This window comes from Micropterus salmoides, unplaced genomic scaffold (genome assembly GCF_014851395.1).
Source record: "Micropterus salmoides isolate LMB-PRFRI ecotype aquatic unplaced genomic scaffold, ASM1485139v1 Ms_hic_scaffold_5, whole genome shotgun sequence".
Classification (NCBI taxonomy): domain Eukaryota; kingdom Metazoa; phylum Chordata; class Actinopteri; order Centrarchiformes; family Centrarchidae; genus Micropterus; species Micropterus salmoides.
Genome location: NW_024044237.1, coordinates 37,692,905 through 37,706,421, shown reverse-complemented (window position 1 = coordinate 37,706,421; position 13,517 = coordinate 37,692,905). Strand labels below are relative to the sequence as shown.

At 52.0% G+C, this 13,517-nt stretch overlaps 2 protein-coding genes across 3 annotated transcripts in view; both read right to left on the bottom strand.

The window, feature by feature from the left end:
- Positions 1 to 401, bottom strand: part of LOC119888336 (dirigent protein 10-like) — a 589-nt gene extending 188 nt beyond the window's left edge. Inside the window, exons 1-2 of one of the 2 annotated variants that reach the window (XM_038698873.1) lie at positions 322 to 399; positions 1 to 273 (exon numbers count right to left, since the gene is read on the bottom strand). The exon at positions 1 to 273 is cut by the window's left edge and continues 188 nt beyond it. In XM_038698873.1, the coding sequence (XP_038554801.1) occupies positions 1 to 273; positions 322 to 337 (289 nt within the window). In that variant the 5' untranslated portion in view covers positions 338 to 399. The other variant, XM_038698872.1, reaches the window with a different exon arrangement.
- The window catches only part of dbt (dihydrolipoamide branched chain transacylase E2), a 9,796-nt gene extending 1,435 nt beyond the window's left edge, over positions 1 to 8,361 (bottom strand). Inside the window, exons 1-10 of the mRNA XM_038698863.1 lie at positions 8,285 to 8,361; positions 5,122 to 5,254; positions 4,503 to 4,578; positions 4,174 to 4,355; positions 3,959 to 4,086; positions 3,625 to 3,877; positions 1,121 to 1,287; positions 965 to 1,042; positions 568 to 759; positions 408 to 479 (exon numbers count right to left, since the gene is read on the bottom strand). Coding sequence (XP_038554791.1) covers positions 408 to 479; positions 568 to 759; positions 965 to 1,042; positions 1,121 to 1,287; positions 3,625 to 3,877; positions 3,959 to 4,086; positions 4,174 to 4,355; positions 4,503 to 4,578; positions 5,122 to 5,254; positions 8,285 to 8,329 — 1,326 coding nt within the window. The 5' untranslated portion in view covers positions 8,330 to 8,361. The remainder of the gene's footprint in view (positions 1 to 407; positions 480 to 567; positions 760 to 964; positions 1,043 to 1,120; positions 1,288 to 3,624; positions 3,878 to 3,958; positions 4,087 to 4,173; positions 4,356 to 4,502; positions 4,579 to 5,121; positions 5,255 to 8,284) is intronic.
- Positions 8,362 to 13,517: the final 5,156 nt, after the last annotated feature.

Below are 13,517 nucleotides of genomic sequence, written 5' to 3'. Positions count from 1 at the left end.
CCGTCAGACCTGAACCCCAGCTGGAGGCTGGACCTGCCGCACCAGACCCCGTCAGACCTGAACCCCAGCTGGAGGCTGGACCTGCCGCACCAGACCCCGTCAGACCTGAACCCCAGCTGGAGGCTGGACCTGCCGCACCAGACCCCGTCAGACCTGAACCCCAGCTGGAGGCTGGACCTGCCGCACCAGACCCCGTCAGACCTGAACCCCAGCTGGAGGCTGGACCTGCCGCACCAGACCCCGTCAGACCTGAACCCCAGCTGGAGGCTGGACCTGCCGCACCAGACCCCGTCAGACCTGAACCCCAGCTGGAGGCTGGACCTGCCGCATCTAACATGGTTTGAGATCTGTCTCCACGTTGTGGCTTTCTAACAGTCTGATAATCCTGGAAAAGTTTGGAACCTCACCTGGATTTTCCCCAGGGCTCCGATGGCGACCTCCGGAGGCAGGATGACCGGTTTGGCGTACGTCCCTCCAATCTGGTTTCAATCACAAACAGAGTACCGTCAGTCAGGCCCGCAGCAGCTGCAGGTTCTGCTGCGGTTCTGTTGCTGTTGCTGGACTCACTGATCCGATGTTGGACAGGGTGAAGGTTCCTCCGCTCAGCTCCGAGGTTCCCAGCTGACCCGCGGCGCCGAGCGTCTGCAGGCGGTTCAGCTCCTGAGCGATCTGGAACACGCTGAGCAGCTGAACGTTCTTCACGTTGGGAACCAGCAGACCCTGATTGGTGTCCATCGCCAGCCCGATGTTATGAGACGCCTGCAGACAGAGACACACGGGTCCATGAGACCATCAGAGGAACCAGGCGGACCGCCGGACTCTTACTGAGCCCCACCAGGACGCAGAGCGAGCGGTCAGACGCAGGTCCCGCCCACAGAACAACTCAAGAGATCAACAGAGACCCGACGCATCGCAGTGGATTACTCTGAGGGGAGGAGCCATCTTAAAGACGTGGCGTGCTCACCTTGTACGTGATGTTCTGGCAGCCTTCGTCCACCGAGGCGTTCAGGACCGGAAAGTGGAGCAGGCTGAGGGAGGCGGCCTGAACCAATGAGAGCACAGCGTTAGCGTCGACACTAAACATGTGACAGGACACGTATCATCTCTGCGGCGGTCGCACCTTGATGAAGAAGGGCATGTAGCTCAGTCGGACCCCCCGGGCCTCGGTGGTGGACTTGAGCTCAGCTCTCAGAGACACCAGGCGGCTCAGGTCCACCTCGTCACAGTAACCGAAGTGAGGAATCTTCAGAGCCGCTGTCATCGTCTTCACCATCGCTTTGTGGAAACCTGCAGACGGGAAACACGCCAACAGACCCTCAGCAGGAGACTTCGCCCCCTGCGGGATCCTGTGTGTACAGCAGTATTAGCGTCATGCATGTCAGCTGACACAGTTCACAGCCTCAGTGTGAAAATGGTGTTGGAAGGTAAGCGTGCTTGACAAGATGTGGCCCACTTCCTGTGTCCTCACTGTTCATAATATCTGCTACTGAGCCTCAGCTTTCCACTACTGTCAACACCAAGATGTGCTCTGAGAAAACCTGCTCCAGGGACCGGATTCAGAAAACCTCTCGGCTTCATGCAGCTGCTAACAGAGAAACATTAGAACATCAGTCTATTCCCCGACCCTCACAGGCGTGCAGCGCCGTGTTTATTTACAGCGGCGTGCGACGGCGTGTTTACAGTGGCGTGTTTACAGTGGCGTGTTTACAGCGGCGTGCGGGGGCGTATTTATTTACAGCAGCCTGCGGCGGCGTGTTTACAGTGGCGTGTTTACAGCGGCGTGCGGGGGCGTATTTATTTACAGCAGCCTGCGGTGGCGTGTTTACAGTGGCGTGTTTACAGTGGCGTGTTTACAGTGGCGTGTTTACAGCGGCGTGCGGGGGCGTGTTTACAGTGGCGTGTTTACAGCGGCGTGCGGGGGCGTGTTTACAGCGGCGTGCGGGGGCGTATTTATTTACAGCAGCCTGCGGCGGCGTGTTTACAGTGGCGTGCGGGGGCGTATTTATTTACAGCAGCCTGCGGCGGCGTGTTTACAGTGGCGTGTTTACAGTGGCGTGTTTACAGTGGCGTGTTTACAGCGGCGTGTTTACAGCGGCGTGCGGGGGCGTATTTATTTACAGCAGCCTGCGGCGGCGTGTTTACAGCGGCGTGTTTACAGCGGCGTGTTTACAGCGGCGTGTTTACAGCGGCGTGTTTACAGCGGCGTGCGGGGGCGTATTTATTTACAGCAGCCTGCGGCGGCGTGTTTACAGTGGCGTGTTTACAGCGGCGTGCAGGGGCGTATTTATTTACAGCAGCCTGCGGCGGCGTGTTTACAGTGGCGTGTTTACAGTGGCGTGTTTACAGCGGCGTGCGGGGGCGTATTTATTTACAGCAGCCTGCGGCGGCGTGTTTACAGCGGCGTGTTTACAGCGGCGTGTTTACAGCGGCGTGTTTACAGCGGCGTGTTTACAGCGGCGTGCTTACAGCGGCGTGCTTACAGCGGCGTGCGGGGGCGTATTTATTTACAGCAGCCTGCGGCGGCGTGTTTACAGTGGCGTGCGGGGGCGTATTTATTTACAGCAGCCTGCGGCGGCGTGTTTACAGTGGCGTGTTTACAGCGGCGTGCGGGGGCGTATTTATTTACAGCAGCCTGCGGCGGCGTGTTTACAGCGGCGTGTTTACAGCGGCGTGTTTACAGCGGCGTGCGGGGGCGTGTTTACAGTGGCGTGTTTACAGTGGCGTGTTTACAGCGGCGTGCGGGGGCGTATTTATTTACAGCAGCCTGCGGCGGCGTGTTTACAGTGGCGTGTTTACAGCGGCGTGCGGGGGCGTATTTATTTACAGCAGCCTGCGGCGGCGTGTTTACAGCGGTGTGTTTACAGCGGCGTGTTTACAGTGGCGTGTTTACAGCGGCGTGCGGGGGCGTGTTTACAGTGGCGTGTTTACAGTGGCGTGTTTACAGTGGCGTGTTTACAGCGGCGTGCGGGGGCGTATTTATTTACAGCAGCCTGCGGCGGCGTGTTTACAGTGGCGTGCGGGGGCGTATTTATTTACAGCAGCCTGCGGCGGCGTGTTTACAGCGGCGTGTTTACAGTGGCGTGTTTACAGCGGCGTGCGGGGGCGTATTTATTTACAGCAGCCTGCGGCGGCGTGTTTACAGCGGCGTGCGGGGGCGTATTTATTTACAGCAGCCTGCGGCGGCGTGTTTACAGTGGCGTGCGGGGGCGTATTTATTTACAGCAGCCTGCGGCGGCGTGTTTACAGCGGCGTGTTTACAGTGGCGTGTTTACAGCGGCGTGCGGGGGCGTATTTATTTACAGCAGCCTGCGGCGGCGTGTTTCCAGCCAACAGCTGATGCGGTTGGCTAAGTGACGGCTCCTGAGCGGTTGTTTGAAGTTTTTCCTCCTCTCCTAACGAAGCGGAGCAGCTGATTACAGCAGGTACTAAAAAAACGCGGCTCGCAGGCTGAGTGTGTTGTCACGGCTCTAATCTTAGACCTGAGCTGTCATTGGCTGCTTCAGAACGCTCGCTGCACGCTGCACGCTGCCAAAACCTGGTCCGGACCGACGTCCCCGTATTTTACAGTGACGGGTTTATCAGACTTCCTTCCGTCATCACGCCGCCAGGTAAACAGACTCTGACCTTTGAGCGGCTCGGTGACGTCCTTCCCCGTAAAGATGGGTTTGGGCGTGGTGGGCGGGGCTTTGAGGGCCGCCGCGGTGCTCGCGGGCCTGGCAGCGGCAGCAGCAGGGGGTGGGACCGGAGGCGGAGTCTGGATCTCCTGGAACAGGGTCGGAGGTAAGATGGCTCCCGTCTGTTTGGCCAGGAAGTTCAAGATGTCCTCCTTCAGGATGCGTCCATCTTTGCCCGTCCCCACCACCTCACTGAGCTTTATCTGAGAGGTCAGAGGTCACAGCGGTCAGACCAGGTTTCACTACACAGACCGGGACACCGGATAGACCTGGGACAGACTTACGTTGTTCTCCATGGCGAGGCGTCTGACGGCGGGCGTGGCCTGGGTCTTGTGACCTTTGATCTCCTGGTGGGTGTGTTCTTCTCGAGCCATGGCCGGCGTCTCCACCACGTCCTCCTCCTGGATCAGGTCTGAACAATAACAAGGTTTTAGTCAGACCAGAACAACAGGAAACACCTTCAGGTTCCAGACTAGAATCAGCGGCGCCGGGGTCTCACCTGAGCTGGACTCAGTCTCGATGTCGACCAGCGGTTTGCCCACCAAGGCGGTGGCGTCCACGTCGTAGTAGAGTCTTTTGATGACGCCGTCGTAGCGGCTGGTGATGGTGACTGACGCCTTGTCGCTCTGGACCTCACAGATGCTGTCGAACTGAGAAACCTTATCGCCCTCCTTCACGTACCTGAGACACAAAACCAGCTCATGAAGGACAGACTGGACCACCGGACAGACAGCCAGGCGCAGCATCAGGTTATTAACTGGCTAACTGACAGGAAGTGTGTGCGGGTCGCCGCCGGCGTGCCGGCAGGCTCGGTGCAGCAGTACGTACCACTCCTTCACCGTCACCTCCATGATCCCCTCTCCGATATCTGACAGCTTGAACTGGACGACCGGCCCTCGACTCACTGCAGGAGACAACAAGGACATCGTTAAGGACCGAGGGGCCGAGGGGCCGAGGGGCCGGATGTGGGTAGAGGCTGCACTCAGGCAGAAATAAAAGTGGTAAATATATAAATATAAAAATTGACTTGAGTTAAAAAGTAAGACATCTAAACGGATTTCAGCTGGTCTCCGCAGGTAAAGGTGGATTTATCTGAGACCTCAGGAACCGGCCACGTGGACAGCAGGACAGGATTCCCAGTGATCCTGCATTAATACTGGATCTGTTAGTACTCGTCCAATAAGGAAAGACTTGTTGTCTCCTTTAATAAACCAGGACTCAGATGAGGAGACGCTGCAGTTTCTGTTAGATCCAGGTGAGTTTGACCTGAGCCAGAAACACTACAGGTTCCTCAGCACCAGGACGGTCCAGTTAAAGTCACACCTCTCCGTGGGTCCGGGTCTGGACCGACCTGGTCTGATTACAAACCTTCTTCACTGTAAACGTCTGAGAAACAACTAAAAACTGTACCGTCCGGAGGTTCTGGTTCCTGCTGGTCTGGACTTACCGACGGCGGTGTGCAGCGTCCTGCAGCTGAACATCTGGAGGTTTCTCTCCCATCTGACGGCGAGCGGCTGCAGAGTTCTGTCCGACCTGAAGTTCTGCAGCCGGAAACATCTGCGGCGGTACTGCTGACTCAGCTGAGGGGACAGAGGACAGGGATCAGAGACCGGAGACAACAGAGACCAGAGGACAGAGACCGGCTGTACAGTTCAACAGCAGACAGTACCACAGGTCCGTGCTGCGAGACGTGCTCGCAGCCTCCCCGGTCCCCCGTGGAGACAACACCACCACCACAGTGCCCGACAATAACGGGGCCCGATGGCCAGGGGCCAGTAAAAAGTAACGTAGGGAAAGCTGAACTAGCAACTCGCAGCCCAGAAACTCAACATCCAGCAGTTGCTTTGCACCGTTGTCCAATCCAGAGTTGTAGTTACGTGACGAGAGGTTGTCAAATGTCATTTCTCTGATCTCACTCATGCAGGACCTCTGGGTCGAAAGTGAAACCTGCGTCCTCTCCTGCAGCCAGCAGGGGGCGACTTAAACCTGCGTCCTCTCTAGCAGCCAGCAGGGGGCGACTTAAACCTGCGTCCTCTCTAACAGCCAGCAGGGGGCGACTTAAACCTGCGTCCTCTCGAACAGCCAGCAGGGGGCGACTTAAACCTGCGTCCTCTCTAACAGCCAGCAGGGGGCGACTTAAACCTGCGTCCTCTCCAGCAGCCAGCAGGGGGCGACTTAAACCTGCGTCCTCTCTAGCAGCCAGCAGGGGGCGACTTAAACCTGCGTCCTCTCTAGCAGCCAGCAGGGGGCGACTTAAACCTGCGTCCTCTCCAGCAGCCAGCAGGGGGCGACTTAAACCTGCATCCTCTCCAGCAGCCAGCAGGGGGCGACTTAAACCTGCGTCCTCTCCAGCAGCCAGCAGGGGGCGACTAAAACCTGCGTCCTCTCTAGCAGCCAGCAGGGGGCGACTTAAACCTGCGTCCTCTCCAGCAGCCAGCAGGGGGCGACTTAAACCTGCGTCCTCTCCAGCAGCCAGCAGGGGGCGACTTAAACCTGCGTCCTCTCCAGCAGCCAGCAGGGGGCGACTAAAACCTGCGTCCTCTCTAGCAGCCAGCAGGGGGCGAATTAAACCTGCGTCCTCTCCAGCAGCCAGCAGGGGGCGACTTAAACCTGCGTCCTCTCCAGCAGCCAGCAGGGGGCGACTTAAACCTGCGTCCTCTCCTGCAGCCAGCAGGGGGCGACTTAAACCTGCGTCCTCTCTAGCAGCCAGCAGGGGGCGACTTAAACCTGCGTCCTCTCTAGCAGCCAGCAGGGGGCGACTTAAACCTGCGTCCTCTCTAGCAGCCAGCAGGGGGCGACTTAAACCTGCGTCCTCTCCAGCAGCCAGCAGGGGGCGACTTAAACCTGCGTCCTCTCCAGCAGCCAGCAGGGGGCGACTTAAACCTGCGTTCTCTCCTGCAGCCAGCAGGGGGCGACTTAAACCTGCGTCCTCTCCTGCAGCCAGCAGGGGGCGACTTAAACCTGCGTTCTCTCCTGCAGCCAGCAGGGGGCGACTCCAGCGGCTGCAGAGAGAAACTGTTTCTACTTGTCAGCTGATTTATTCCCTCAGTAAACACTTTCCTGATGAGTTTCTGGTCTCAGTCGCTAGTTTCAAGTCTTCTTCAACACAGCGTGATGTTCATTTAGTAAATTATGGTCCCATTTAGAGGAACAGAGACCAGGAAGCAGGGGAGGCTTTAGGGCGGGGCTACAAGCTGATTGACATGTTGCTACCATAGCGACATTTTTTTTAATTAACCGGCTGTCAGCAGCAGAGAGCACGTCATGTTTGACTTTGTTTTGTTAACCTTTTTATTTTTTATCATTTTAACTGTGATCACATTTATAGTTTAGTTTCTTTATATCCAGGAAAGATTTAATAACCGATTCAACACTTTTGGAAGGAAGGGCAAGAAAAAAAATGTATTCGGGCCAGTAAGTTTCAAACCCACTGGCCCAGTTTAAAGTTTAAAGTTGAGCCCCGGACCATCATCGGCCGGATTTCAAACGACGATGAGACTTGATATCGGGAGGAAAGTGACATCTAGCAGAGTGGAGCTCAGAGAACAACCAAGGAGCTGATTTCACATAAAGACACTCCCGTCTCCATCAGTGGAGCCGAGGCGGAGCAGGTGAATCAGCATCACAGAGAACTCGACGTGGTCGTCTCACACCAGCTTTCACAGACGAGCAACAGAACAGGAAATAACTTCTAAAGCGAGAGACAGGAGCGTCGGAGGGGGACAGGGCAGGCAACAGTAGCAAACTGTCTAACCTGCAAAACATACGTACTGACATGTTTTGGTGCTGGACCTTCATCAGAAACGTGGTGTTACATAGTGAAACGCCATCTTTTGTAGGAGGTGACTTGTTTGCCTGCAAACAATATGATGAATCTCACTGGTACCTTAAATATCAACAGACTAACAGCTCAGAGAAAAACTCTGAACGATATCATGCCTCAATGATGTGAACTAACAACGACGTTTATATATTTCTAGAAAAGGGGAAAAATCTTCAGCATAAATCTTTCTTATCTAAATGCAGCAAATAACTTGTAGTGCATCCAAATGTAAACAAACACAATCGGCAGGACAGGGACCAAAGGATCCTGAAGGGCCGCAGCCTGTTCACCCTGCTGCATGCTGGGAAGAGATGTAGAAGTTTCTGCTGCCGCACCTCCAGACTGCAGAGCAGCTTCCCCCCCAAGCTGTCAGACTCTTAAACTCCACTCATCGTAGTTTATTTCTGTTACAATTTCTAGAATTGACTCTGTATAAATGTGTTCTGTCTGCTGCTGGGCAGGAGGGAGTTAAATCTACCTACCTGCCGGACTCTACCGGACTCTGCCGGACTCTACTGGCCCCTACTGGCCCCTACTGGCCCCTACTGGCCCCTGTTCCCTCCGTCAGCAGCAGTCTGGCTCCTGCAGGTCTCTGTGACCCACTAACTGGTTCACCTGCATGAAGCTAACTGAAGCTAACACACCGGTTAGCATGTTAGCAGCTGCTTTATCAGCTGTTAGCGTGTCAGCAGGCGGCTGACGCAGGGATGACGTCACGTTGCGTCAGCGGCACTTTGTCAGAAGCAGACAAACAGAAAGCTGAAAGTTAGAAGCTTTCTTTCCTCACCAGCTGTCTGAGCACCGCGAAGGAGCCTCTGGTCACCGCCGCCATCTTTTCTCTCTGCTGCCGCGCCGACGTCACAGCCGCACGCCCTCTCTGCAGCCAATCACCAGCCCGCGGCTTCTTCTTCGAGGTTTAACTGCAGCCTGCGTCATTGGTGTAGCATGACTTCCCCCTTCTGGAGTAATTGAGTCCTGCAGGGTCCGGATTGTCACATGTTGGAGGTTAGAAAGTTGTTTATAAAAATGTCCGTCCTCTCTGAGCAAGACTTCAGGTACAGTTCAGGTTCTACAGGTTCTGGACCCAGACGGCGTGGTTCTGGTCTCGGTCTGGTCCTTACCACCTCCTCCTGTTTCTCTCAGACCACATGTCCTGACGCGCTCCGTCTCTGGTTTGGAAAGTCTCATTTTGGCATCTGTGCACTCGCTCATTACCCATGATGCCCCTGTGCTCATCCAGCACAGCACCGTCTGCTCATGTTTTTACAGATTGTTGGGTCAGGAACTGCAGAACCAGAACTGTTATTGGACCTTTAAACAGTCTCAGCTGCTGTTGTGGATTTAGAATCTTTACTGGTTTAAGAACAGCGACCCCCAGTTCAGGATGGGGGGTCTGTTAGTTCTGGTTCTGTTCTGTTCTTCTTACCGTCTCTATAACTACAGAACTCATTTACTAGATCTGCACTTTTCCTTCTACTACTTGCTGTAACTCTGAATCCACCACCGGGGGTTCTAGGACCCACCCAGGTCTCCTGTCCTCCCTCCTTCCCCAGCAGACCTGCTGGTCTCCGTCCCCTCTCAGATTCACAGCTGACCCTGAGCTGGTTCCTGCCTCCTGCACCACCTGGGGACCTGGATCACGTCTAACCCTCTGAGCAGACACCCATAATCCAGTCCTGATCTGATCAGCGTTACTTACATTTATTCATTTAGCTGACGCTTTTATCACACTGGTGTCTCACAGTGGATTCGAACCCGGATCTGTCTGTGTTTTCCTTCTGCACAATACAGATAAAAGCGGGCCGTGTTTTCATGCTGAGCTCTTTGTTGAGGGAAATCTAACGGATTTAGACAACAGTTCTTCCTGTTTCAGGATGAGCCCATAAGGACATGGTTCTCCCAGTTCTGTGTGGAAGAACTGGACCGGCCCGCTCAGAGCCCTGACCTCCACCCTGTCCAACACCTTTGAGACGACCTAGACCGGTGGTTTTTCATATCAAGGACCCCTAAACTGACACAAATCAGACCACGGACCCCCCTCTGACAGGATCTTTGCTTTCAGATGTTGTGTTACAGAAAGTGAATGAAACCCATGACCCAGGTCTCCTACATTCTGTCACTGTGTTACTTACGGACGGAATTACAACAGAAAAATGTTTCCCGTGTAAGGACCCCCTGGAACCCCTTCAAGGACCCCTGGGGGTCCCCAAACCCCTATTTGAGAACCACTGCACCAGACGATCTAGCATTCTAGTTGACGTATTTGGGACACAAATAGTCCTCGTTCTCTTCTATAAAGTTCTGAAAGATTACCCCCCCCATACGCCTCACAGTGGTTAGGTCCACTGCCTACCTTTCTGGGGCGCTCAGAGACCCAGACCTGGTGAGCCCTTCAGACCGTCAGGGGAAAGTGAGTCATATGGATTCTGCTGCGGCGTCTCTCCTCTCGCACTGCTGGTTACGGGAAAAGGAAATTAAAGTTGGACTACAAGAGTAGTAAGATTCCAGGATCCTGAACACCGCCAACAGGGAGGCCATCGATATCTGTGCAGTCTGCCAGGACAAGAACCGGGCTCTGGTGGACCTGGTTCTGAGGAAGGGGTACAAAGCCCAGGAGGTGATCTACCAGGCCTTCAGCCAATTAGAGCCATTCTTACTACAGGAGCTGGAAGACCATCCAATCATTGACAAGGTTTGTAGTCCACGTGAGGTTCAAAGGGGGGCCATCAAGTCTTAAGAAGATCAGCTCCACCGGGTTTCCCCTTCAAAGTCATCAGTGTCTGTCTCATAGAACAGACGTCCTGATCCTGATGTGTGATGTCACCTGATGTGTGATGTCACCGGCGTGAGGTCCTGATCCTGATGTGTGATGTCACCTGATGTGTGATGTCACCTGATGTGTGATGTCACCAACGTGAGGTCCTGATCCTGATGTGTGATGTCACATGATGTGTGATGTCACCTGATGTGTGATGTCACCTGATGTGTGATGTCACCGGCGTGAGGTCCTGATCCTGATGTGTGATGTCACATGATGTGTGATGTCACCAACGTGAGGTCCTGATCCTGATGTGTGATGTCACATGATGTGTGATGTCACCTGATGTGTGATGTCACCTGATGTGTGATGTCACCAACGTGAGGTCCTGATCCTGATGTGTGATGTCACCAGATGTGTGATGTCACCTGATGTGTGATGTCACCAGATGTGTGATGTCACCAGATGTGTGATGTCACCTGATGTGTGATGTCACCAACGTGAGGTCCTGATCCTGATGTGTGATGTCACCAGATGTGTGATGTCACCTGATGTGTGATGTCACCAACGTGAGGTCCTGATCCTGATGTGTGATGTCACCGGCGTGAGGTTTTTTATTTCCCAGAATCCCTCTGACAGGTCTGCTCTCACAGAGACTTTAAAGGTTCTGGTCTCAGATCTTTCCAGTGGTTGGTCAGTGATCACATGACTGGAGAGTCGCCCTGCCATTGGTGGAGAGGGCGGACCTCAGACCTCCTTCTGTAGTGGACACGCAGAGATGAAGGTGAGGTCAGGTGATGAGACGGCACTTTGACACCGGTGCTACACAGGATAGTGACGGGTCGTGTTAGCTGGTAGCGTCATGTGGAAAGACATACGGCTGTAGTACTTTGCTCGGCCGGCGAGGGAATGTCGTCTCACTTGAGCCAACAATATATATATTTATCCTCACGTGGAGTTTGTGTTGTGCTGGCAGCCGGTCGTTTTTTGGCGTTAGCTGACTCGTTAGCTGCGTTGTTGTCGCTGTAGGCTGGAGAGCGCTCCTGCAGAACATCAGACCCGATTCCCTCACAGAGGAATGAGAATGGTGTCTGTTCCAAGGGACCGAGAAAGCAGGTGTGGTTCATTTTTATGAGGAAAACATATAAACACTAAAAAATTGATTTATTAGAAAGAGATTTCATTTAAAAAAAAATGACACATAGCCCCTTTAAGAATTTACAAATTAACCTGTTAACTGATTTCAATGCGTCAACACAGGTTATTGAGATTAGTGATTTTATTATTATTATATATTATTATTTATTTAACAAAAAAACCAACAACCCATAAATCATTACTTAAAAAAGACATAGCCAAGAAGTCCTTGGACCTGCTGGTAACATCCTGAATTGATGATAATAACACACATTTTTCTGGCCAACATATAAAAGCAACCAGACGTCCACAGTTCTAACATCCTTTTAAATCCCAGCCGAGCTTTGAGTCCCAGTGTGTTGTTTGATTTAAATGGATCTGAATCACCTCTTTATTGAATCACAGATTATTTCTACATGATATGTTTTAAGATGACTGACAGCAGAGACACATTCAGAACAGATGGTTGCACCACATGTTGTGTGAACCTGCTCATTAGACCTGAACGGTTTAGTTCTGAAGTCACAGCAGCTGCTGCCTGATCTGAACACAAACACGCCTCAGAGTCACGGGTTTACTTCTTCAACAGTTTTAACAGCAAACGAAAGTTTATCTTCAGTTTGTTTCCACAAAATAATGAAATAATGAGATTATTGCGATGTACTTATTGAGACACTGATTTTAAAACACATGAGAACATCAGAAACTGTTTAATCAAGATGATCAGAAAATAACTGTTGGCCTAAATATCAGATTTACTTTTGTACATTTAAATAAAGACTCTGAGAAATACAGATGATGGTTTCTCTGTGAATCCAGATTAACAAGTGTTCTGGTCTCTGTGAATCCAGTGTAACCAGTTTGAATCCAAAGTAACCAGTTTGAATCCAGTGTAACTAGTGTTCTGGTCTCTGTGAATCCAGATTAACAAGTGTTCTGGTCTCTGTGAATCCAGTGTAACCAGTTTGAATCCAAAGTAACCAGTTTGAATCCAGTGTAACTAGTGTTCTGGTCTCTGTGAATCCAGAGTGACCAGTGTTCTGGTCTCTGTGAATCCAGAGTAACCAGTTTGAATCCAATGTAACCAGTTTGAATCCAGAGTAACCAGTTTGAATCCAGATTAACAAGTGTTCTGGTCTCTGTGAATCCAGTGTAACCAGTTTGAATCCAAAGTAACCAGTTTGAATCCAGTGTAACTAGTGTTCTGGTCTCTGTGAATCCAGAGTAACCAGTGTTCTGGTCTCTGTGAATCCAGAGTAACCAGTTTGAATCCAATGTAACCAGTTTGAATCCAGAGTAACCAGTTTGAATCCAGTGTAACTAGTGTTCTGGTCTCTGTGAATCCAGAGTAACCAGTTTGAATCCAGTGTAACCAGTTTGAATCCAGAGTAACCAGAGTTCTGGTCTCTGTAAATCCCGAGTAACCAGTTTGAATCCAGAGTAACCAGTTTGAATCCAGTGTAACCAGTTTGAATCCAGAGTAACCAGTGTTCTGGTCTCTGTGAATCCAGAGTAACCAGTGTTCTGGTCTCTGTGAAACCAGAGTAACCAGTTTGAATCCAGTGTAACCAGTTTGAATCCAGTGTAACCAGTTTGAATCCAGTGTAACTAGTGTTCTGGTCTCTGTGAATCCAGAGTAACCAGTTTGAATCCAGTGTAACCAGTGTTCTGGTCTCTGTGAATCCAGAGTAACCAGTGTTCTGGTCTCTGTGAAACCAGAGTAACCAGTTTGAATCCAGAGTAACCAGTTTGAATCCAGAGTAACCAGTTTGAATCCAGTGTAACTAGTGTTCTGGTCTCTGTGAATCCAATGTAACCAGTTTGAATCCAGAGTAACCAGTTTGAATCCAGTGTAACTAGTGTTCTGGTCTCTGTGAATCCAGAGTAACCAGTGTTCTGGTCTCTGTGAAACCAGAGTAACCAGTTTGAATCCAGAGTAACCAGTTTGAATCCAGAGTAACCAGTTTGAATCCAGTGTAACTAGTGTTCTGGTCTCCGTGAATCCAGTGTAACCAGTTTGAATCCAGAGTAACTAGTGTTCTGGTCTCTGTAAATCCCGAGTAACCAGTTTGAATCCAGAGTAACCAGTTTGAATCCAGTGTAACCAGTTTGAATCCAGAGTAAC